Source organism: Oncorhynchus gorbuscha, linkage group LG03, assembly GCF_021184085.1.
Source record: "Oncorhynchus gorbuscha isolate QuinsamMale2020 ecotype Even-year linkage group LG03, OgorEven_v1.0, whole genome shotgun sequence".
Taxonomy (NCBI): Eukaryota; Metazoa; Chordata; class Actinopteri; order Salmoniformes; family Salmonidae; genus Oncorhynchus; species Oncorhynchus gorbuscha.
Window position 1 is genome coordinate 79,873,252 of NC_060175.1, and position 26,738 is coordinate 79,899,989.

The window sequence follows — 26,738 nt, forward strand, 5'->3', positions numbered from 1 at the left end:
TACGTATTTATTTGGATAGTGAAGCAAAAACTTTATTTGGCTCCATAGTCCAGCATTTTGGATTTGACATCAAATGTTTCATATGAGTATTGTCATAAATATCAACTTTACCGCTTACAAATGAAAGCACTATGTATCTAGTCCCCCGATTTGAAGGTGTCAAAAGTTAGTCAGTTTTGACTAACACCAGTGTCACACTAGGGAAATTGTAACCACTGTATAATCAAAACTGTTGCTTTGTGAGAAGTTGTTCATGTTTATGTATATGTGGGATGGTTAGTTTCAGTGGCCTGGCTTTGGCCTCAAATTAAAGCAGGTGTGCCGGAGCCATGGCCCAGTGAGACACTGGTGCTGTCCAGCTTAGATGGAAACAGAAGACCCTGAGCCTTTTGGATAAAACACAGGGATAAAACACAATCTTGTGGAGTCTATTAAAGTAGTCAAAAGCTTAGTATTTGGTTACATATTCCTAGAATGCAATGACTACATGAAGCTTGTGACTCTACAAACTTGGATACTTTTGCAGTCTGTTTTGGTTGCGTTTCAAATTATGAGTCTTTCTATAAACTAGGGTATCAGTGAGGATTTCCAACCACTTGACAACTTGTTACAGCTGTTGATGAATCAGCAATAATAATCTGCCAATTGTTTCCATGTCATTACATTAAAATATAAGGGGGATCATAGATATATATTTTTTTAAATCACAAGTTGATTAAAAACCTGTTTCATCCTTTATCATGGTTTTGTCTTGAAAGATTAGTCCAAAATCGTGTGACAAAACATTACTTTTCCATTCTTGCATTTATGGCAGTTTGAGTTGTCGTTTCATCATATATTAAGCCTTAATGAGTTACATTTTTATTTTTGAACTTGAACCTTGTAAAAACTCTGGATCTAGCTGTCAGTTTTTTGTATAGAGATCTCAGAAATGCAGTGTAACTACATAAATGGTTTTCAGACACAAAATGTTGTCACACACATCCAAAATAATAAATACGATTACAAAATCGAATGCGTCTAACCGAAAGTCACCTTACCTTGATACTTAAAACTTAAATAGATACTGTCATTAACGTGGTTTTCTTCAATAATTATCCAATACTGGTTGGATGCCCACTTGGTGTCCAGCTGATTAGTTATGCCGTGATATTTTCACATCTGATCTAGGAAGGAATTTTCCAAGTCAAGTGACAAACAGCTGTTATGATAGCGCATGTGATTCAACATCCCAAGTGCTGGAAAAAAAGGTTTTTGCGAACAATGTCCAGAATATTTGTCGCTCTCATTCGCTATGGCGGGAAAGACAGTTGTGCCTGGATCCACATTGGATCTAATATTCCTAGTGAATTGATGTTGATCATCTGTCATTGGCTGCTTGATTTACAGCAGGGTATAGTTAGATGTAACAGAGAAAACGTCAAGGTAATGTGTTCAGGTTTTCGTGCTTCGGATTGGACAGTCTGTGCGCAATTGTGTAGGATAGACTATTGAGCAACACCCAACGCTATTCCTATGAATTCTTATGGATATAATGACAAAAACAAACAAAACAAATCAGAGTAGTGATATTTTTCACAATATGATCCGGTAATGTAATAACATGACAAATTCATTTTGTTTTCCATGTTACACCTGCAAGTTTAAACAATAAAATGGTCTTGAAGTGGCCTAGCCTACTTGGAGCTCAGAAATTCAAGTACTGGTTTACGCCTTCCTTGAAAATCACACAGGTCTTCAATTTGGTGCTTGAAAGGTCCTTGAAATTATCGTAGCCAATTTATAATTTCTCCCTGTTGCCTTATAATTTTCAGTGATTTCCATTTTGATCCGTTTTTGTGGCCACTTTCATTTGTTCAATTGAAGAGTGTTGTGGTAAAACCACGCGTTATTATGAGCAGGGGTTCTCAAACCTTTTCACTCAGGGCCCCCACTTCCAGCATTTTGGAACATCCCCCACATCTATTTCTATGGGCACAAGTACTGTTTTCTTGATAAACTGTTGACACTCTTGTTGGTTGAGAGAATTTTGCAGGTTGAAAGCTTATTTCCTGCAATTCTACACATTTTGTCATGGAGTGCAAAGAAAATGTTGCCATTTGTAATTCTATACATTTTGCCACGTCTAATGTGTATTCATGTGATATTTGAGTGACTAAAAAATTACAACAATATCTATGGGCTAAATAAAAAAAACGTTCGCTAACTCGGGCTGGCTAATCTGGTCATTTCAGACCATTTATATAAATATCTCTCTAAGGTATGCAATGACTAACATGACAAGTGTAACTGCTGATGCACGACCCAACTTCGAAATGGGACCTTGTGCATTATATTGTTACAACTTTGAAGAGTAGGGTTAAACCCAGAAAAGTTTTTTTTAAATAAAAATGTAATAAAACACCCCTGCGCCCCCACCTGCCGACCCCACAGTCTGGGAACCACCGATTATGAGGAAGGCAACATCGAATGTTGGCTTCCCATACAAATCATTCCATGAAAAAAGGAACCTGGTTTTAGGTAACTTTCTCATTTTAAAAACATTGTTGAGATTCAAAATGGTGAGATTAATTCTAACGCTATTCATGGCTTTATTATTTAAAAATCATCCACATGGGCTACAGAAAAATTGCCATGCAATACATCCAAACTATTTAGTCAGGCAATGTCCACATTATTCTCACATATATCATCGACTGCATCCTTATGTAATACATGTAACACATTTATCACTAGCCACTTTAACTATGCCACTTTGTTTACATACTCATCTCATATGTATATACTGTACTCGATACCATTACTGTATCTTGCCTATGCTGCTCTGTACCATCACTCATTCATGTATCCTTATGTACATATTCTTTATCCCCTTACACTGTGTATAAGACAGTAGTTTTGGAATTGTTAGTTAGATTACTTGTTGGTTATTACTGCATTGTCGGAACTAGAAGCACAAGCATTTCACTACACTCGCATTAACATCTGCTAACCATGTGTATGTGACAAATAAGATTTTATTTGATTTTGATTTTATTTTAGAATGTAATAGTAATTTGAATATCAATGCATTGGCAGGACCATTTTAAAATTATTTTTATTAAAGTGTTAATGGCCTACTTTGGCACTTTATGCATGTTCTATATAAGGTCCTACAATTGACAGTGGATGTCAGAGCAAAAACCAAGCAATAAGGTTGAAGGAATTGTTCATAGAGCTCCAAGACAGGATTTTGTCGAGGCACAGATCTGGGGAAGGATACCAAAACATGTCTGCAGAGTTGACTGTCCCCAAGAACACAGTGGCCTCCATCATTCTTAAATGGAATAAGTTTGGAACCACCAAGATTCTTCCCTACAGCTGGCCAACAGGCTAAACTGAGCAATCGGGGGAGAAGGTCCTTGGGTCAGGGAGGTGACCAAGAACCTGGTCACACTGACAGAGCTCCAGAGTTCCTCTGTGGAGATGGGAGAACCTTTCAGAAGGACAACCACCTCTGCTGCACTCCACCAAGCAGGCCTTTATGGTAGAGTGGCCAGACGGAAGCCACTCCTCAGTAAAAATGGCACGACAGCCCACTTGGAGTTTGCCAAAAGGCATCTGAAGGACTCTCAGACCATGAGAAAGAAGATTCTCTGGTCTGATGAAACCAAGATTGAACTCTTTGGCCTGAATGCCAAGTGTCACGTCTGGAAGAAACCTGGAACCATCCCTACGGTGACTCATTGTAGTGGAAGCATCATGGTGGGGGGATGTTTTTCAGAGGCAGGGACTGGGAGACTAGTCAGGATCGATGAAAGATGAACGGAGCAAAGTACAGAGATTCTTGTTGAAACCTGCTCCAGAGCGCACAGGACCTCAGACTGGGGCGAAGCGAAGGTTCACCTTCGAACAAGACAATGACCCTAAGCACATAGCCAAGACAATGTATGAGTGTCTTCGGGACAAGTCTCAACGTCCTCCAGTGGCCCAGCCAGAGCCAGGACTTGAACCCGATCTAAATCTCTAGAGACTTGAAAATAGCTGGCCATCAACGCACCCCATCCAACCTGACAGAGCTTGAGAGGATCTCCATTGAAGAATGGAAGAAACTCCCCAAATACAGGTGTGCCAAGCTTGTTACTTGATACCCTAGACTCGAGGCTGTATTCGCTGCAAAAGGTGCGGAATACTTATGAAAATGTGATAGTTTATTTTTTAAAATAAATTTGCAAACAATTCGGGAAAAAAAATGTTTTTTTGCTTTGTCATTATGAGGTATTGTATTTAGATTAATGAGGGGAAAAAATATATTTAATACATTTTAGAATTAGGCTGTAACAGAACATGGAAAAAGTCAAAGGGTCTGAATCCTTTTCGAATGCACTGTATGTCGTTGTATAGGAGTTACGGGTCAATTTGGATATATTCACTATTATTCCTCTAACATGTGGAACTGCATGAAAATATTAATTTTTGTTTTAATTTTGATCCCAATGACACACACAGGCCCTAATATCTTTAGAAAGACCCCTTATGTGCCCAATACAAATGAATGGAGTCACTTCTATTGTAAATAAGTATGTTCCTGAACACTTCTCCAGTGTAGCTCAGTTGGTAGAGCATGGCGCTTGTAACGCCAGGGTAGTGGGTTCGATCCCCGGGACCACCCATACGTAGAATGTATGCACACATGACTGTAAGTCGCTTTGGATAAAAGCGTCTGCTAAATGGCATATATTATTATTATTATATTATTATTATTATTATTATTATATTATTATTATTATTATATATTATTTATTATATTATTATTATATTATTAATGTGGATGCTACCAGATCATAGATAATCATGAATGAATCCTGAATAATTATGAGTGAGAGAAGCATAAATATAATCCCCCCCCCAAAAAATTGCAGACCTCTCACCATTACAATAACATGGGAGGTTAGCGTGTTGGGGGTATGATATTTATGCCTCTTGTTATTCAAAATTCATTCATTAATCACATTTCAGAAATGTGTTAGTATACACAATTAGATGATTTGGCAAATGTTTCTTTATAGATTGTTCAACATAATATACTCTATGTGCATATCAAAGTTCCAGAGTAGGATCTCTGCTAGTTTTAAAGTTATGGCCCATTTAACATATAGAAATTGGCATAGTAGGCAATGTAACCAATCACAGCCCTGCAAATCAAGGCGACTATGTTGAATCCATTTTCACATCCACTCCGTCAAAATTCTAAAAGTAGCAGAGATCCCACTCTGGAACTTTGATATACCCGTAGAGTATATTATGTTCAGCAATAAAGCTTCATATTACACCAAAGTCTGCTTTGTAGCACCTACAGATTAAACATGAAGTTGTGAGAGGCCCGGGTAAGCCCAAAATGTCATATGCCAACTAATTATTTCTCAGTCATACTTTAAAAAATGTCAAATATATGTAAACATTCCTTCCTCCAAAGGACCCTTCTGTGGATTAAATGATAAAATCCCAAAAATGTTATTTTTGGTTCTAGTTTTTCATAGAATCACCCACTTTAAGTATAGAGCCAAATTAGGAGTTTCAGCTTCACTGTCCCAAGTAAATGAGGGGAGTGTATATTTCTTCATACACAGAATTCCAAATCTACTCAGAATTCACTGAACATAGAAAATGCATTGTACACATCTAATGTCTTGGAGATGGTCATAATGAAACTACAAAGCTAATTTCATGAGTTGAACAGAAGCACAAAATCTATTTCCTCCAACAGACTTGATATTCCTTTGGCTGATTATCTGACAACATGAAAACAATTGTAAGAAAGTTGTCAAGCAGAAATACAGATTGATATATATGAATTGATATACACCACATTAAAACTCAGCTAAGCAACAAGCAAATGCAGACTTAATTAGGCAAGAGCAATGGTAAGTAATTCTGGAGTATTATTGTGAGGTGCTTTTTCTAACACATGGGGGAGCACTTGCGGAAGATTAGAAAGCGGTATCAAGCTACCTAATTAAATTACAATTGATATTCAATTTTAGTAAATTGAGCTGAGTCGCTTTTTCATTGACTTCATCCTAAAACATGGATTTCTGTAAATGGGTCAAACAAAGCACACCAAGTCAACATTTTATTCGACAAATCATTTATTGAAGTACAGAAATCTTAGGCATAACAGCAAAACAAGTCACACAGATTGATGTGTTGATTCCTAATACTGACAATAGATAACTAAGTGAAAATTCAACCAGACATTGCATTGTTACTTTCACACTGTAAAATCAAACACATTAGAAAGTTAAAGTTATACCTTAAGATGTAAGATAATTGAATATTAGTCCGTAGTTCCTTCTAAACTAAGAACAGGAAAAAAGGGCAAATATTAATCAACTTGACAGACTAAAATAACAAGGAACAGATGATATAGTATTTACAATTGTACATGTTTGTCATTTTAGACCAATAACTTTTCTGCTATACAAACAGTAACATTATTCAATGTCATTAAATTAAACATTGAGTGCAACCACAATTCCAAGATGAGGTGTTCATGACATGTCAACATCCTTTAGCTTGGAGGCAGAATAAGTCTTTGTAAGGACTAGACATCTCAATCATGTAAACTATTTTTCTGACAAAAATATATATTCTTACAATTATATCAATATCAGTGCATTTGGTTTATATATGAGAGCAGGACGAGCACTTTTCTGAGTTTTTAAGTCCAAACAAGCACTCCAAATGCTTTATTTTCGACTATGGCTTTATCACAGAACACAAATTACATTATACAGTATATTACATGATAAACACTTTTCCCTACAAACGTACAACACAATGCAATGCAGTTAGCCAGACGTGTATTTGTTTTTCCAGAAAGTGTTTTTCTACAGTCAAGATAACACAATTCAGTTACGGAGAATGAACAAGAAAAAAAAAGTTAAGGAAGTAAGTACCAACCCATTGTGATCTGCACAAATATAAAACATTCATTGCCAAGCACAGAACCATTCATCACACACCATGGACACACTTATTAGTCCTTAATTACAATAGTTATGATTTGAAAGTCAAGGTAGTGTTTATGCATGCTGTACTCTTAAAGGAGAGTCAATCAAGCTCTAAATCATATTAATACAAAATAACCTAAGAAGAACCTACAAATCAAGTGTGCTCATTCGTAGTATAAAGATACAAAGCAAGTGGACATTGTCTTTATAGAAAATCTACGCCGCCGCAATCCAATGGTATAGATATCATACGTCCTTATCAAACTGTTTACTGTATCACCCCAGCCCAAATTGGCTCACAGTGGAAAGAAAATATGAACATTTTCCATTCGTTATTCCAAAGAGTTATCATTAAGATATATAGGCCTAGTCCTTCAGTGAACACATTCTATGAGTTTCTCAAAAAACCGATCCCATCACCATTCAGACCCAGTCTGACATTTTAGGAAACAAAAATGAGACGTGTGTATAACATGCTTGTATCAACAATACATGTCTATTGCACATTTCACAGCATGACCAAAGCGTAAAAAATAATAATAATTCCCTAAATAAATACAATAGAACCAAGCAATTGTAACTTTTGTCAATTTAAGAGTTACTTTAATTATTAACATGCTCAGTTGTTCAAGTTGATACATTTTAAGGAGTCAGATATTTATACCAGCAGGAACTAGCTTAAATATTACATTACTAGGTCAGGTCATATTTCAGGGACAAGAGAGAACGTTTCAGTCAGTGTTGTGTGAAGTAAGATTGCACTGTCTATGCATAGCCTAAGTCCTGACGAAAATAAATGGGGTTGGGGTAAAAATCGATACAGTCGTATCGCAATACTACTTTTGATGATATTGTACTTATTCTATGACTCCAAGTATCAATTTTAAAATGTATATATTAACATTATTTCAACTTCTCTAGCTTGTTAATAATCTTTTTAAATGGTGAACCAACATGTTTTCAGCACTTTAATTTCCATGACTGATCAGAACTCCGTTTCTCATGGCTCTTAATCCCTCTGCAGCAGACATGTTGAGCAATATGTTTGGAACATCGACTCGCAATACATATATATAATTGAGAGAGTCGCAATACATATCAGCACCGATAATATCATATCGTGAGGTCCCTGGCCATTCCCAGCCCGAGCTTGGACATATGGCAAGATGCATTTGCAAGTGTCTTTGGCTGAGCTGCGAACACAAATAACCAGAGAGGGGAAAGGATGACTCACCCTGTAATGCTGTCTCTCTTAGGACCATGTCGAGTGATGGCGCCCCCCTCCCCCCCCAAACATTCTTGGCACCCATTCCAAATGGGAAATTCAAATGTTGTTCCTGCAGACAATGCAACAGCACTACAAAAACATTTTTCACCCACATGCAGGCTGAAAAGTTTGTTAGTGGTGTCATCTCCTCCCCTGTTCGTGTGGGAAGGCTTCAGTTGGACAAAATAGTCCTTCCCAAATGGGACTAACAAATGTTGTCCCTGCAGACAATTAAAAACGAATACCTGAACACCGCAGCAGCTCAATCAGGTAAGAACACTGGCTACCCAGTAGCAGTTCACTTTGTTGAAGCTAACCATCCTATCGCCTTCGTCGAATACATCATATCAAGCAGCTTACTTTAACAAGGAGGAGGTAACATCGAGACCCTACTGCTACAGAGGGATGCCCACTGGAATTCTGATCTTAAAACGCTGATGAACATGTCTACTTAATAAACATATGTCCACAGCTTATTAGCTTGCACATATACTCCCATTAAATTGTTGGGGGCATATTATTTATGCAACATTATTTATTTTTATACAGGTTGTGAAGGACTGAGGTGTGTCTCACCAGTTGCGATACAGGTAGAGGGAGGTGAAGAACAAGTTGGCGCTCAGGCTCGCTAGGAGGATGCCCGGCCAAAGAGAGCGACCCAAGAGACCTGCAAACCACAACAAAGAAAACAAATGTCAGTGTAACCGACCCGGGTTCAAACCTGGGTTGCCTGTGTGCCACAAGTGTGTTATCACTCGGAGCTAAAGCCTAGGCATTTTCTTAGCTAACTAGGAAGGCAGGCCTAATCAGGCAAGGTTACTCGTCACAAGACCTTGGTTCTGAACCACCTTTAATTTATATGTCTGATTTCATTGAAATGTAGATTGGCAGGAAATTTACACAATCTTTCTTATATTTGTCAACCATCATCCATAACCAACCAAGCAATTAAATAATGACAATGTCTTTGGTTAGATCTGATTATTAGATTTCTCTCTATTAGATCATTACTAGATATCAGTGCTCACCTTTCCATCCGGGGGGGCTGTCCATGCCTCCTGTTGTGGTGTCCACCATACAGGCTGAGGAGCCTGAGGAGCTGCCCCGTCTCTTCTCACGCTCCTCTGAGATTACACTGCCCTCCTTCAGCAAGGAGCTCAAGTCTGGAATCACACCGCAGTGGAGCCATGCGTCAGTCAAACACACATGCACCCTTAGTCAGTCCTTTCTCACAGCTATGATATTGGACTATGTTAAGTGAGTCATCGATGAACACATAAGACTAAAAAGAGATGAAATGGATAGATGCTAACACCAGTAATTAACATAAAGCATAAAAATCTTGAGAATCAGTGTAATCCCGTCTCCTCCAAAACATGTAACATGTAAATATTAGCCTGTTACCTTTATTATACTTTAAAAAAAATGTTTATTCTATACTACTGAGCCATTTACTTTGTTCGTTTTCTTATTTTTTATAATTTCTTATTGTTGTTGCATTGGCAAGAAGGAAACAGCAAGTAAGCATTTCATTGGATGGTGTATACCACGTGTATCCTACACATGAATAATAAAACTTAAAATATCACATTTCGTGTATGATCTTTGAATACAACCACACATATTCATGCTTAAAAAAATACATTCATAAACGCATATCTACACCCAGTGGTTCGTACCATTACTACTGTGGTATGGGGATACGTCTGGCAGGTGGAAGCTTCCGCTGTGAAAAGGGGCGGGCTCTGCTGAGAAGTGGTGTGGCGGGGTCGGGGTGGGTGGGGGCTGGTGCTCTGTGTCAGATGAGAAGAGGCGGAGTTTCTGTCCACTGATGTTGAGTCTTGCCGGGCTGATGAGGGGGCGGCGGTGGCGAGAGCTGGAGCTCGACGTGACTGAGCCAGCAACCGAGGGGGTCGGGGAGGGGCCTGGGGATGACGGACGGCTCCCAGACTTCAGGGAAAAATAATCTGCTCCGAAAGAAAAAAGGTGGAAGTTGTTTTAGTCAAATCTATGCAACAACTGCAAAACTCATTAACCTGTTCTATGTTATTAATAGCAGATTTTAACATGATACATTGAATGTTGTGCGAGAAGATCAAAAAGATGCTAAAGCAGGGGGTTCCACGAGATATATATATATATAACAAAAAAAGGAACAAATATTTGTTGAAATGTTTTTATAAATATCGCTAGCAACAACAGAAAATTGCATGCTTACAATAGAAAATATAATATATTATTTGGTGTAAACTACATTGTGCACACTACAGGCCTTTATGCTCAAATTAGTTTTGTTATTCGAATCCGTTTGACCACTGACCGTCCAGACAGTAAGTTACAAGTGACCAAATCGTATGTGTGTGTGTACAGACATCAGTCATTTGCTGACAAGGCTATGCTAGTTGTCATAGTAACGACGGGTGTGTGCAGTGGTATAGGCTGATCGGTGGTGGTGCTTGTGCTTCCTATCACTCAGACGTTATGTAGCAAGCAACAGTGCCTGCCATGGACCGTTTCCCAGTTGCTTTGAATGTTCAAATCATAGGGTAAGAACACAAAGCCTCAAAGGACAACATGATCCAACTTTCAAAATGAGTCCTTTTTGGCTAGTCACAGCAGTCAACTAGCTAGCTGTTTAGCGCTCTAGCACATTCACTCATTTCTTTGAAAACAATTAACAAGCTAGTTAGCTACCACGTGTTCTAGTCAAACTGTCAACAGAGTAGTGAGAAAGCAACAAGATATGTTGAATAACAGTCTAAACATCACTTGAGGACAAATACAAAATTGCAAATAAATAGGATTTGAGTCACTTCAAACTTCCATTGTGAACAAGGCTTTACATATGCTTTGAAAAAGCACCTGTGAGTACCAGTCACAGCAAGTGCTACTGGCTGCTGGTAATCTTTCTTGATTTAAGACATTCAATTTTGGCTAACACATTGCTCGTTGTTTACACAGCTGATATTACCAAAAATGTGTTTAGAGTAAGCCTATTAGTTAGAAAGCTATGTTGGAGTTTAAACTTCTTCCAATTATAATGTGGGGTCAAAATAAAAAATGATCTGACAAATCTATTATTTTAAATGGTTATTACTTCTTCTTGCCATTATCATTCACCTGATAAGACAAAACTTTATTGCTAACATATGGGTCAACGGTTTGCCTGGGTGGGGGTCTCTGTGCAAGAAAAGGTTACCTTAAATTGTTCTACTGCAAGAAAAAAAACAGAAAAAACAGAGTGTTGTAGATAATCTAAATTGCAACATTTATCCACTGCTCAATGTTACCTGAAGGTGGGGAGTCTTTGCACTGTGAAGGTGGCCTACTTCCACTGAACAGGTAGCCGGAATCTAAAAATACATGAGCACACTATCAATTAGAACAGGGTTTCCGAACTTGGTCCTGAGGGCTACCCCTGGGTGCACGTTTTGGTTTTTGCTCTAGCACTTACACAGCTGATTCAAATAACCAACTCATCATCAAGCTTTGATTATTTGAATCAGCTTTGTAATGCTAGAGCAAAAAACAAAACGTGCACCCAGGGGAGGGATCCAGGACCGAGCTTGGGAAACCCTGAATTAGAACATTTCCCGGTCAAATAAACCCCCATGCAACATGCATACAAAATAATGTAAGTCATTCAGTGATCTCTGTAGGCATGTTTTAGAATTCTACTAGCTAGTTACCAATGTTGTGAGGCATGTAATAACCGCGCCACTTAACCCTGTTACTGCCTTATGTCATTGTACTGTCCTCCTTATGGTATAACTAATTTGATAGTCAGCCAAGAAAGTACCATAGAAGTGGAAACTACACAATTAAATATGAACACCGGGTGGCGCTGAATCACAGTGCATAGAATAAAAGGCAGCACAGTCATGTACAGAACCCGAAAGACAACCTAAGGCGCCAGCCATCTTACCTGTTCTGGCGAGGGATGGGATGGTGCCGAGGTACAGGGCTCGGTTGAGGCGACCGGGCAGGGAAGAGGGAGAGGCTTTGCGTTCTCGGGGGCTCTTCTGTCGATTGATGAGCTGGGAGAGGTTTGGGGGTGGAGTGGGGATGAAGGTAGAGGAGGAGCCAGGGGAGATGGGAGAGAGCAGGGGAGCCTGGCCACCATACAGCGAGTCCACAGAGCTACCGGAAAGGTACCTGCAACAGAAGAAGAGCACAATCGATCCACCACTGAACTCGACACCTCTGCATATAGCTATGCGAATTGAAAATCAGTAACAGGGTTTTCCTTCCATTTTTTGTAAATACATTAATCAAAATGGAGAAGAGACTTTGCAGGTAGAGGTGGTTTGGGGGATTTTAACATGGCCAATATTCTTAACAATAGGGGTGACAATTCCATATCAAATTCTCTGTATTGCCCTCCAGACAAGTATTTATTTAAAGGCACAGTGCAGTGAAAATTCAGTTTTTATATCATATTGTACAACTGATGAAACGAACACTGAAAGTGTGAAAACATGTGATCAGTGTTATTTCAGTGTTATTTCCTGATAGATTATATTTTCCACCAGCAACTACATAGGACCTTCTAATCAGCATGGTGACATAACCATGTGGTAAATTGGTTAATAGACCAAGAGTTCCACACCTCTGCCAATAACAGCTAGTTTTCCACTCTCCACTCAGTCCACTCCCAGACAGTCCTAGCAGAATTGTTGCTTGAGAATCTTTTAGCTAAAAAGCCCTTTGACCCTTTTTATTGTAAATGTATTACGTTAAGGTACTTAATTGTTACCCAAAAATGACTTAATGTCGATATAAAAATGGCAGCCTTGTGCCTTCAGACATTTTTAACTGTGAAATCTATTGTGCTAGAAATGTGCTTTGCAAATACAATTAATCTGTAAAATTATATTTTCTAATTACTTTACAGATGTAATATTAATAATTGTATTTGTAAAGGTCCAACTAGTCAAATTGAAGTTTAGCGCAAACAATTTCCGCAAAACAGACAATTGAAAATGAGCTACAATGATACCTGCATTGCCCCCTGTACATAAATTATTAAAGGTGGGGGGGGAACACAAATCGAGAAGGATCAAATTGTATTTAACAGTGGATTAAAGTTAGACCTTGCATCCATAGCTTTGTTTATGAATTTGAGTGGTTAGATTTCTCCAGCCCCAACCCTCAGCTGTTAACCAAAACATTTGCAGGATGACCACTGTTGTGTTAACTGCAGATTGCCCCTTAGTAAGAGCAACTCAACATCATTAATGAAGGTAGACCTATTAAATCCTGGTCGAGGTCGATGACAGTAACCCTTTGTCTGACAATTGGTGATCCAGAGTATACCCCAATCCACCCTGCCAATACTTATTCAAGTGTACATTAAGGCAATGGTCAGACAGGATCAAACAACCCTTCTATCCAGCAGTGAATGTTAGACAGGGGATACTGTGTATAGTGATGAGGCTATATGTAAATGGGAGCCATTGACAGTCTATCCTAGCTGTCTGACAAACATGAACTAGCTGACAGTGCCTTTTATACTAGTGGGCTAGTGGCAAACACAGAACAATTCATAAAAGTTCTTAGTCAGGAGTACACACACAACTGCCACATCCATTTAGTAGCTTACTTACATTCAGTACACACAACATTTATTTAAGCAATAAGGCACGAGGAGTGGTATATGGCCAATATACCATGGCAAAAGGGTTGTCATACCCGTGGTATACAGTCTGATATATCACGGCTGTCAGCCAAATCAGGATTCAGGGCACGAACCACCCAGTTTATAAATAGATTTAAATAATGTTATAACACAGTACACCAGCGTTTCCCAAACCCTGTCCTCGGGACCCCAAGGAGTGCATGTTTCGTTTTTTTGACCGAACACTACACAGCTAATCAAAGCTTAATGATTAGTTCATTATTTGAATCAGCTGTGTAGTGCTAGGGCAAAAAACTAAACGTGCACCCCTTGGGGTCCTGAGGAGAGAGTTTGGGAAACACTGCAAGTACACTATACCCCCTTCAAATCTAGGCTACTTGGCGCTGACAGAATGTAGTGCTCCCTTCTTAAGCACATTAAAAAGGTAGGCTAGACTAGTTAAGGTGAAAACCACAGAAATGTATTTTGTAAAGGTCAAAATACAGGATTAACAGTGACTGGAACATCAGACATCCTTTTCTGACAATTGCACCTGTTGAATGTCCACCGTTTGTCAGTGACCACTATGTGCAGGCGATTTCAAACACACAATAGCTACTTGCTACTTTTAGCTGTTTCTCTTTGCGGTGTGTCTGAGCTACACATTTTTTAAAGGTAAGGGTTAAGAACAGGTCAGGCATTTTTCTCACAAAAGAATGGGATAAATAGAAAAGGCATAACATTTCAGTAATTTATTTAATTTGATTTACAGTGATCCAGCATACATGGTTTACTAATACAAAATGAACCCAATAGGCTATATGAAGGGTAGTGACAACCTACAATATTCAAGATGCAGTACCCAAGAGAACGTGTTTCAGTTGGAATATGCTGCAGTTTATTTTTTAGAATGGACGGAATAGCTTAAATAGTTGCTTTACCAAAAATATAGGAAATTCACATAAATGGGCATTTGATATTACATGAAAGCTTATATTGTATGTTTTGGAATATGCATTAATCCTTCCATACTCATATATTAATGATAAGATAAAGTACCATAAATTGTTTGGTGTATTAAAAGGGATAGTTCAGCCAAATTTCATATTTATATTTTTGTTTCCTTACCTGTAAAGCAGTCTTTGGACAAGGAGAGGTAAGGAAACAAATGGATTACTTATTTTGTCATTTGTCTGAACAATCATTTTAATCTTGGGGAAAATGGGGAACACTTCAATCTCCCTTCAGGGTACTGAATCTTTTAGTGTTTCAGCACAGCAACACATACACAGTATAAAAAGGTAAGCAAAAAAATGCACTAGATTCACAACTAATTAGTTCTTACTATCACATTGTTAGCGGCACACATAAATAATGGGCACAAAGTTTTAAGTTTCATAACCTATAGTCGCCAATTTGGCATAAACTAAAATAACTATCAAGTAATCCCTTGTTACTATGGTGAATAGAAACATACATAACATACACAAGTGACACTAAGAGACGTATGCTCACAACACAGTTAAAATAATACGCTTAGGAAAATGTTTGCTAAAAACATTGGTTGAGATAAACAATAGTTGTTAGTATCCATTAAATCAGGTATACTAGCATACTCATATGATGAAAAACATGAAGAGTCACGTACGCTTTCAGAGGCAAATGCCAAACTACTAACAGAGGGAAATGTGCTAGAACCCGTTAAATACATTTGGCATTGTAACACATATTACATAAATATTAGCTACATACTCAGAATATTTTTTGCAGACTGAAAACTCTTTCAAAGCAATGTAACAATAATTGGACAGCATCTGTATCACAGAAATCCATATTTTCACAACCGACTGTGGGTATTGTCTCAAGATGGGTTTCCAGCCAATTAGCGAAAGATTTCATGATATTCTAAAATCTGCATAAAAGAATATGCAAGTGTTTCCATCAAACTGACTTACTCCACAAAATTTACTTTTGCAGTTAAATTCCCATGTACTGAATTTAAAAAATAAAAAGTTAAATTAGTTTCCCATCACATTTTCAACTCTGATGGTTTCGTCAAAAACTGTTGCATTAAATAGCAAATGTGCCCACTATGGTCTTGACACATGCACTCTTGCCAACAGCTGGCAGATTCAGTGCTGTTAGGCTACTTACATGAGATTATTATGGATAAGAGATGCAGAGATTATTTGTCAAAACGGCAGCCAAGCATCGATGATTATGTCACCAGAATAACACCCTCGATATTTATTGGAAAGGAGAAGCTCATCACCATGCACTTTTTTCATCAGAATGCATTTAATCTGGAGCCTAATAAACGGCATGCTTTCCTGAGTCGTGGTGTGAGGACAACACGTCGCGTAACTCCAAGTTTATATTCAATATGATGCGTTTTATATCAATATTTGTACAAAGGCGTTTCCACCGCCATTACTCTCATAATTTATTTGACCAAACGAAAAAATTGTCTGTCGACATTTATAAAATAGTACGGGAATTTAATGTTTCCATCAGGCCGGTTGTGACTTTTTTCATGCGCCAGGCAATTCCTCCAAGGAAATGGTTAGATGGAAACCTGGGTTACAGATGCTGGACTTGGTACATAAACCAAAAAGTTGAGAATACAACATACAAGTTATGAGTTGGTGCAGTAATGTTACTCTCGAGTACAATCTACAGTCGTTCTTCACATCTATCATTTAAATAAAGTAATTTTCACTCAATTTTCACAACAAAAAAAGATACACGTTAATAGTTATAGCATGTTATGCGTAGCATTCCAGTCTAATTTTACATCACCTTCAAAAGCTACATTAAACACAAAGTATCATCAAACCCAATATTAGTGCATGCTTGAGGGCTGGGGAGCTGTCAGTGGATTTTAATAGACTACATATTGTAAATATGGTGCTGTGGACGAACACGAAATTAGGAAGGTAAAGTGGAGGCAGATGGCAGTATAGTTAGGCCTATTACTTTCTCTAAAATATGGATTAGCATATGCTTTACAAGAGGATATTGAATTCTACATCAGAACCTAACATGCAAAGACAGAAAGTTAGGGAGGATTGGCATCTCAAATGTCCTCTAAAGACTGCCACAAAATGTACCACTCTGGGGGATATTTTTTTTTTTACTGTTGTGTACACAGAATATGAAAAATACTAAAATAAAATATTCAGGAGAGCAGCTTGTACCTGGGGAAACTACATGTGAACTGTATACAGCTTTCACTTAATCATAAGCTTGTTTGTCTTCTTTATACAACTAGGCAAGACCTGTGCTACAGAACAGTAGAGAAATACAGGTCGGCAGGGTAGCCTAGGGTTAGAGCGTTGGACTAGTAACCAGAAGGTTGCGAGATCAAACCCCCGAGCTGACAAGGTACAAATCTGTCGTTCTGCCCCTGAACAGGCAGTTAAACCCACTGTTCCCAGGCCGTCATTGAAAATAAGAATTTGTTCTTAACTGACTTGCCTGGTTAAATAAAGGTAAAATAAAATAAAAATAATAATAAAAAGCAGTGGCACTTTTGAGTTTCAATACCAAGAGTAGTCAGTCTTTTTGGTATATTGGTAACGATGTGTCAGCAAAACCTTTCTTCACAACACCTACCCAACTATCGTTTAATTCAAAACTTCAAGAATAAATTCAGTGTGCCAGGAAAGCAAACCAACACCATTATATTAGTGTGGTCTTTATAGTTGCAAAACAAAAGGGTAACCTATTTTAGGTAAAAAGCAGTGCTGTAACAATATTTAGCCTAGCGGTTTAACAATGAGACACCTTGTCACCCAAGCTTATCACAGTGGCTAGATTTCCATCATTATTGTGAAATAAGCTAGGTCAAACAAACCATACTGTTTTTACAGTGCAAAACTTGTTGGGATGAATTACTGAATTCAGCACAACTGGACTGGACACTGGTGTAGGGCACGGGCATTAAACATAAAAAAATCACATGTGCGATATCTTGTTGCAGGTGCATGGGAAAAATACAATAACTTCAAAGAGAAACCTGCACATGGGACTTGGCCAAAAGACTATGGGCTCCATTTGACATGCGTAGTGTAGCCCAGGCAGTGAGCAAAGTGTACTGGACGGCAAACAATCCTGGGTTTTGAATAATCTCAGCAACTAGAACACAAATATTGTGTGCATGCTGGCCAGCTACTCAATTTGATTCTGGGAACAGGTTTTTTCCCCCCAATCTACACTAACTAGTCCTCTTTCAAAGCCTGTCCCCAGACTCTCCTTCCAAAAGGTTTTTTTGTTCACCAAATACCAAACGTTCAGCACACAATGGGAGGCATCGGACGATATTGTCAAAATACTTCGCCGGCTAGCAAGTGTTGTAGAACTTTCAGATTAAAACCACTTTCCCACTGCAATCACTACCCCAGGATTTGTCACAATAATCAGGTTTTGAAATAAAATAACTCACTCTTAGGCCTTCGATTAAATTTGATAGGCGTGGTTTGCACAGTCAAAATGTTGTATTAGCCATCAGGGTTTTAAAAACAAGATTGAGTCTTGAGCAATGCTAATGTCAAAGAAAAAGGCAGCACCTCAATCTGTTCATATCTGTTACACAGATAATTGATTTCGATTTTCTAAGATAAATATATATATTTTTTTCATTTTCTTTCAAAAGTCCGAAAATACAGCTACAATTTAAGTGGTAGCTATGCTCCATGCTTAATGGGAGTCCCTGTGTAGTTTAGATAGGGTTGTTGGTAAAATTACTTTTCAAATCAACAGGATAAATCAGAAAGCTGCATTAGACAACCAATGCCAAGTAAGAAATCTTCAGATTAGGCTAATAACATGAGTGCATCAATTAGTTGGTTAATATCAGCAAAGGAAAGATGAGAAAGGGCAGGTAAGTCAAATGCGTTATAGAAACATATCCTATGTGTTCACAAGTGTGTCCTAGTGTATTCGGTGGGTCTTATAAGTACATTTAAGTGTCACTGTTCAGATTCTGACCTTCGACCTCTCGCTCTTCTCGGGCCCATGGATTTGCGTGTTGCCACAGCAGCGGCAAAGCCAACCAGGCAACATAAGGAGGTAGTGCCGAGTTTGACTGCATCCAGCCAGCTTGAGACATCAGCTTTCAGGTATCTCTCCACCAAGTACAGGCACAAGACCAGGAACCACAGGACAGAGGCCACAGCATCAATTCGCCTCAATCTGAAAAACCAGGAACAAAGTATATAACTACTATCTGGATTTTTTTAAGGCACTTTTCAGGCCCTCTTCGACCTTCTTTTAATGCCCAAAAGGTCAAAATTCACAAATATCATTTCAATTTAAATAGACAAAACTCCAGATTCAGGCACCAGTGCATACCCGGAATTCTTCGTCATAGAAACAATGAGCTAAGAGGAATGAATTACCTGACAGGTCCTCCTAGACAGACACCAGTGATACAGGTCAGCAGGCCAATGGAGACCACAGCAATCTGATGGTTCCTTCCATACTGCCAGACAAGCTTTGCATTCTCTACGGCCTCCTCTGGAAGCAGCTCTAGCAGGTCTTGCAACACCTGTCCAGCCTCACTGCTACCATTTTTGGGAGTGGATTTGTTGGAGGGAGCAGGCTTTGGAGGGATGATCCCCCCCGCTTAGTGTTTGGGGTGCACCAGCGGATGCAGTTTGGTCCCCAGAGCCATACAATGCTGTTGCAACTAGGAAGGCACAGGTGAAGAACGCCATGACACGAAGCAATATCACTCCAACTGGTGTGCTGAAGGAGTAGGAGCTCTGTGAAAAAAAAGAGTTTAGAGCGTAAGGATAGATGCAAATTCTTACACTGCCACATCTAGAGCCCTTGTGAAGGTTAATAAAATGTGCACACCTATTTCTGCGGAGTATTCAATTTATCCACTTAAATCATTTCTTGCTGAAACTCATCTAAAGACCTGACAGTGGTAAACGCATTTCTATTTCTTAGAAGATCATTTTCTACTATAAGTATAGTGCTGATGCTTGCTCAACAGTCTTATCAGAAGGACTTATTTCCATTGAAAGTGACCTTTACGAATGCTTTGTCACAGTCTCTGCTGCGTCTGAGCTGGTGGCTGAAGAGCACAGCCCGGAGCTGGCGGTTCTGGTGCTTGATGTAGTACTCCACGGCCGTCTGACAGGGTCTGCACAACTTGTAGGTCTGCTCCACGTGGTGCTTGTACACCTCAATCTCCTCATCATAGTTCTCCTAGGGTAGGGAAACCAAAATAGAATTGTTGTTTTTGTAATGACCACATTGGCTTTATACAAACTCACCGTGGATCACACACACTGCCGTTTTCCACAAATCAAACAGTAAAAAAATAAAATACATACATCTTCCCTTGGGATGAATGAGGCCAACTGCTTGATCTTGACGGACTGGTTGTTGTTGCATTTTTTGCACAACAGCATCTGACAGTTGACCCACTGCAGCGTCTTTGGTGTCTCAGGCAAGGGCACGCCGGCAGACACGCCATGGTTTAGATGCTCCGAGAATTGAGCAGGAATAGGTTTGTTGTAGTCGCCATTCTAGAAGCAAGCAAGACAAGTACAAGGACCAAAGTGAGGCTCAGGGATTCTTGAAAGATGGGACCATTTCTTTCCGTTTTTTATTAATATTAACAATATTGATTTTATTTTGTTGTTGAAATAAATATGATTACATACCAAAGTATCAGCTATTATCCCATGTAATGGAACAATCTAATTAAAAGCTTTTTCATTAAATGCACCTAACTGTATTCATGTCAACGCCGTCTGACACCATAAAAGGCATTTTATCTTCATTGTCCAACAAGTGTTTAAAGGCCTTGATAGTTTCATTCTAACGTTACATTATTCAAATATTTTACACAAATGTATTTTGTTTTATGCCACTGTATAATACTCCAGGGGGGGCAATTTCATCAGCATTCTGGCATGTTTTTCTAGATCCAGAACATAAAACAAGATATAACGCAAACATTATCCCTTATGTCTAGCACAGAAAATACTTCAATAAATGAAGCATATATTGCAGGACAATGATTAACATTGAATCCGAATATTAATCATCTATTTTAAAGCGATGCTAGAACTGTTCTGTATAATTTCAGCCAGTAATTTTGAAAGTGGCACTCACAAGCCAACCTCTCAATTAGGTAAGCTGTTTTAGCCTGAAGACTATTCTCCTGCTTTGGTATATTTCAGTCATTGCAAGTCCCGAAGAGCAAGAGTGTGTGAAAGGTTGTCCCAACCCAGCGTTAACACCTGATTGAAATAATCACTGATCTGTAAATCTGAGGCCTCACGTTTAATCTCACAAATAAGGACTCTGTCTGGTGCCACCACAGTTATACATAAAGAGATCATTGATCAATTTAAACTATTTTACTCGCTATACACCTCTGAATCTCCTCAAGACCCTATGCTGATTGATTGATTCTTTAATGGCTTGAATATGCCTTCAATTGATACAGACTCCCATAACTGTCTAGAAGAACAATTTACACCTGAGGAGATTGCAACAGCAGTGTCCGCAATGAAAAGTGGTAAATCACCGGGTCCGGACGGTTTTCCAACTGAATTTTACAGGACGTTTTCTGGTCTGCTTTGCCCATTCTTGTCTCGATGACTTGCAGAGTTCCTTAATACCTCAAAGCTACCGCCTAGTCTTTATCTGGCTTCAATTTCATTACTATTAAAGAAAAATAAAGAAAAAGCTTTTGACCGCGTTGAGTGAGACTACCTAACAGCTGCCCTTTACAGATTTGGCTTAGGCCCCAAATTCATTGCGTGGATAAAGATTCATTATTTTTCTCCCATGGCTTCGGTACGGACTAACAACTTGTCCTCTGATTATTTTTCTTTGCACCGCGGATCCAGACAGGGTTGTCCACTCTCCCCCTTGTTGTTTGCTCTGGCAATCGAGCCTCTCGCCATTGTACTACACTCTAATGATGCCATTCAAGGTATAATCAGGACGGGCTTAGAGCAGAAAGTCTCGCTATATGCTGACGACCTTTTGTTTATCTCCCACCCCGATACCTCATTGCCATGTGCCTTATCTGTTCTTAAAAGTTTGGATCAATCTCAGGGTACAAGCTGAATCTAGGCCATAGTCAGCTTTTTCCTGTAAATAAGGCTGCTTTAAAGTGCTCTTTTGCAAGTTTTCATTTTAGGATTGTCCGGGATCAATTCACCTACTTGGGAGTTAAAGTGACAAGGAAATATTCAAATTTGTTTCAGGAAAACTTTGTTGCTCTAGCAGACAGTTTGGAACAATCTTTTACTTTTTGGAATTCGCTACCTCTTTCTCTTATTGGAAGGATTAATGTCATTAAAATAGCCCAATTATTCTTTGATGATACATTTGCCTCTTTTGCTCAGCTACAGGAAAAGTTAAACCTCCCCCAATCCCACTTTTTCCGCTATCTCCAGACTAGGAACTTTGTCTCAGCCAACACACATGAATTTCCCCATAGGCCTCCAAATACAGCTACAGAGAGCATCTTGGAACTGAACAAGCTTCCAAGGTGAGCAATTTCAGATGTATATGCAATCATTCATGACTTATAGAACCCTTCTTTGGTGCCTTTAAAGACTCGATGGGAAAAGGGTTTGGGGGAGAAACTTGGGGAAGACACCTGGGAATCTGTGCTGCACAGGATGCATTCGTCCTCTTTTAGCACTAGACACAGCCTCATTCAATTCAAGGTGGTTCACCGTATCCACTGGTCCGGTGCCAAACTTGGAAGAATATTCTCTGGTTTTGATCCTACCTGTGTCAGATTTTAAGCCACACGGTTGCATATGTTTTGGGGATGTCATAAACTGTTAGGTTTCTGGGAATTCATATTTAAAATGTTTCTCTGATATATATGGACACTGTTATAGATCCATCTCCCCTCACAGCCATTTTTGGTGTACTGCCCATAGGTACCCCCCTATCAAGAATCCACTGTTGCTTAGACAACTCTTTTAGCTAGACGGCTAACACTACAGAACTAGAAGATGGCAGCTCCCCCATCTTATAAATATTGGGTGAGAGATGTGTTGTGCTCTCTGAAACTAGAACAAAAAAAATGTCAATACACGTGGGAACCCCAAACTGTTTTATGAGGCCTGGGCTCCATTCCGGACTTACTTTAAACAGTCCATCCTCTGATGGCATTCATATTAAAACAACAATAGGTCTGTATTTGACTCCTCTGTGACTTAAGGGTTGGATGAGCATTTCTTTGTTTTTCTTATTAATAGTTTACTTTTAAAGCATTGTAAACTTTTTCTTTTTGGTCCAGTGGATGGTCGGTCTGTGGCCATGACTGTCTGAGTGGTTGCATTTCTCCACCTCTATCCCTTGACTGTTTACAGGAACTATGTTGAGGTGTTTGCTCTGTCCCTGTACTACAGATTACCCTGTAACATTTGTAGCCTTCTGCCCGGTGTGTTTAACTTGTCTAGTCTAGTCTTGTCTAGACTTTAACCGGTTGATCCTACCCCCTACTTTTTCGAACATTCTGTTAAAAATGGCGCAACATTTCAGCGCCCTGCTACTCATGCCAGGAATATAGTATATGCATATGATTAGTATGTGTGGATAGAAAACACTCAGACGTTTCTAAAAAAAAAACAGGTTAAATCATGGCTGTGACTATAACAGAACATGCGTTTCATCGAAAAGCGCAGGAAAATCTGATCACCGAAAACTGGAAAATATATCAATGCGCCACTTGAATGTATTGTTGAATGGAAACCACTTTACCTGGAGCTGAGGTTGCAATACCTACAGCTTCCACACGATGTCAACAGTCTTGTCATTTGCCTAGGCTTTGTTTCTTGGTCAAACGAACAAGAGACAGCCCATTTCTTCCGGTCTCCAACAGGATATTTTGGTTGAGATTTATCCGGACATTATTTCAAGACGTAGAGCTATAGAATATACATCGCCCCGTGATCAATTTGATCGATTATTAACGTTTACTAATACCTAAAGTTGCATTACAAAAGTATTTCGAAGTGTTTTGTGAAAGTTTATCGTCAACTTTTTTAATTTAAAAAAATGACATTGCGTTATAAAACGCTGTTTTTTTCCTTGATCACAGTCTTCATAGATCGATATCTAGGCTATATATGGACCGATTTAATCGAAAAAAAAGACCCAATAGTGATTATGGGACATCTAGGAGTGCCAACAAAGAAGATGGTCAAAGGTAATGAATGTTTTATATTTTATTTGTGCGGTTTGTGTAGCGACGACTATGCTAATTATTTTGTTTACGTCCCCTGCGGGTCTTTAGGGGTGTTGCATGGTATCAGATAATAGCTTCTCATGCTTTCGCCAAAAAGCATTTAAAAAATAACACTTGTTGGCTGGATTCACAACGAGTGTAGCTTTAATTCAGTACCCTGCATGTGTGTTTTAATGAACGTTTGAGTTTTAAGGAGTGCTATTAGCATTTAGCGTAGCGCATTTGCATTTCCAGATGTCTAGATGGGACGCCTGCGTGTCGGGTGGAGGTAAGAGGTTAAAGCAACAAAAAAATCTTTTTTTTTTTTCTAGTTGAGTATATTATTTATATCGTTTTGTGTTGTCTTGTGTGTAACGTACAGACGTATCCTACATATCAATACATACAAACTATCTAGGTCAAATAGGGGAGAGGCGTTGCGCGGTGTGTTTAATTAAAAAATGTAAACCAGGTTTGCTGTTAATTTGAGCAATATAAGATGGAACGGAATTCCATGCAATAATAGCTCTATATAATACTGTACGCTTTCTTGAATTTGTTCTGGATTTGGGGACTGTGAAAAGACCCCTGATGGTATGTCTATGCAAACAATTTGAGTTTCAACACACTGTTTCTTATAAAAAGAAGTGATGCAGTCAGTCTCTCCATAATTCTTAGCCAAGAGAGACTGGCATGCATTGCATGTACATCAGCCCTGTCATTACTTTGCCCTAAGTCATTACTCGGCACAATGGGTACACTTGATGGTATTGATCTATAACGCATGCTCCACAGTTGAACTTGTTGACTTGTGCCAAAGTGGCAGCTGCTAAGGGAGCAGTGGCAGACCAGACGATTGCAGCCAAGGCAGCACTGGTCCACACATGTTGGGTGAGTAGTATTGGTTGGTACAGTATGTGCCTCCCTGCTGAAAAAACAGCATAGGCCAGCCTAAATGTCAAGCTGGTCTGTCCAGCATGGACTAGTGTAGAGGTCGACTGATTAATCGGAATGGACGATTAATTTGGGCCGATTTCAAGTTTTCATAACAATCGGAAATCGGTATTTTTGGACAGCGATTTGGCAGATTTTCTCAATATTTTTTTACACCTTTATTTAACTAGGCAAGTCAGTTAAGAACACATTCTTATTTTCAATAATGGCCTAGGAACGGCGGGTTAACTGCCTCGTTCAGGGGCAGAACGACAGATTTTCACCTTGTCAGCTCAGGGGATTCAATCTTGCAAGCTTACAGTTAACTAGTCCAATGCTCTAACCACCTGATTACATTGCACTCCACCGCCTCTTAAGCGAAGGTAAGTTGCTAGCTAGCATTAAACTTATCTTATAAAAAACAATTAATCAATCAATCATAGTCTAGTTAACTACACATGGTTGACGATATTACTAGTTTATCTAGCGTGTCCTGCATTGCATATAATCGATGCGGTGCGTATCGTTGCTCCAATGTGTACCTATCCATAAACATCAAAGTCTTTCTTAAAATTAATACACAGAAGTATATATTTTTAAACCTGCATATTTAGCTAGGTTAGCTGGCAATATTAACCAGGTGAAATTGTGTCACTTCTCTTGCGTTCATTGCACGCAGAGTCAGTGTATATGCAACAGTTTGGGCCGCCTAATTTGCCAGAATGTTACGTAATTATGACATAACATTGAAGGTTGTGCAATATAACAGGAATATTTAGACTGATGGATGCCACCCGTTAGATAAAATACGGAACGGTTCCGTATTTCACTGAAAGAAAAAACGGTTAGTTTTTTCGAAATGATAGTTTCCGGATTCGACCATATTAATGACCTACGGTTAGTATTTCTGTGTGTTATGTTATAATGAAGTCTATGATTTGATAGAGCAGTATGACTGAGCGATGGTAGACACCAGCAGGCTCGTAAGCATTCATTCAAACAGCACTTTTGTGTGTTTGCCAGCAGCTGTTTATGACTTCAAGCCTATCAACTCCCGAGATTAGGCTGGTGTAACCGATGTGAAATGGCTAGCTAGTTAGCGGGGTTTGCACAAATAGCGTTTCAAACGTCACTCGCTCTGAGACTTGGACTAGTTGTTCCCCTTGCTCTGCATGGGTAACGCTGCTTCGAGGGTGGCTGTTGTCGTTGTGTTCCTGGTTCGAGTCCAGGTAGGAGCGAGGAGAGAGATGGAAGCTATACTGTTGCACTGGCAATACTAGAGTGCCCATAACAACATCCAATAGTCAAAGGTTAATGAAATACAAATGGTAGAGAGAGAAATAGTCCTATAATTCCTATAATAACTACAACCTAAAATTTACCTGGGAATATTGAATACTCGTTAAAAGGAACCACCAGCTTTCATATGTTCTCATGTTCTGAGCAAGGAACTGAAACGTTAGCTTTCTTACATGGCACATACCGCACTTTTACTTTCTTCTTGCATTATTTAAACCAAATTGAACATGTTTCATTATTTATTTGAGGCTAAATTGATTTTATTGATGTATTATATTAAGTTAAAATAAGTGTTCAGTATTGTTGTAATTGTCATTATTACAAATATATATATATTTTTTAAATTGGCCGATTAATTGGTATCGGCTTTTTTGGGGGTCCTCCAATAATCGGTATCTGCATTGAAAAATC

The 26,738-nt window shown here is 38.9% G+C and overlaps 1 protein-coding gene across 1 annotated transcript in view; it reads right to left on the minus strand.

Annotated features, from left to right (window-relative positions):
* Positions 1-6,110: 6,110 nt before the first annotated feature.
* Positions 6,111-26,738, minus strand: part of tmem201 (transmembrane protein 201) — a 29,311-nt gene continuing 8,683 nt past the window's right edge. Inside the window, 10 exon segments of the mRNA XM_046343884.1 lie at positions 6,111-8,926; positions 9,288-9,422; positions 9,939-10,226; positions 11,550-11,612; positions 12,185-12,414; positions 18,866-19,069; positions 19,276-19,499; positions 19,501-19,641; positions 19,913-20,092; positions 20,221-20,415. Of these exon segments, the coding sequence (XP_046199840.1) occupies positions 8,832-8,926; positions 9,288-9,422; positions 9,939-10,226; positions 11,550-11,612; positions 12,185-12,414; positions 18,866-19,069; positions 19,276-19,499; positions 19,501-19,641; positions 19,913-20,092; positions 20,221-20,415 (1,755 nt within the window). The 3' untranslated portion in view covers positions 6,111-8,831.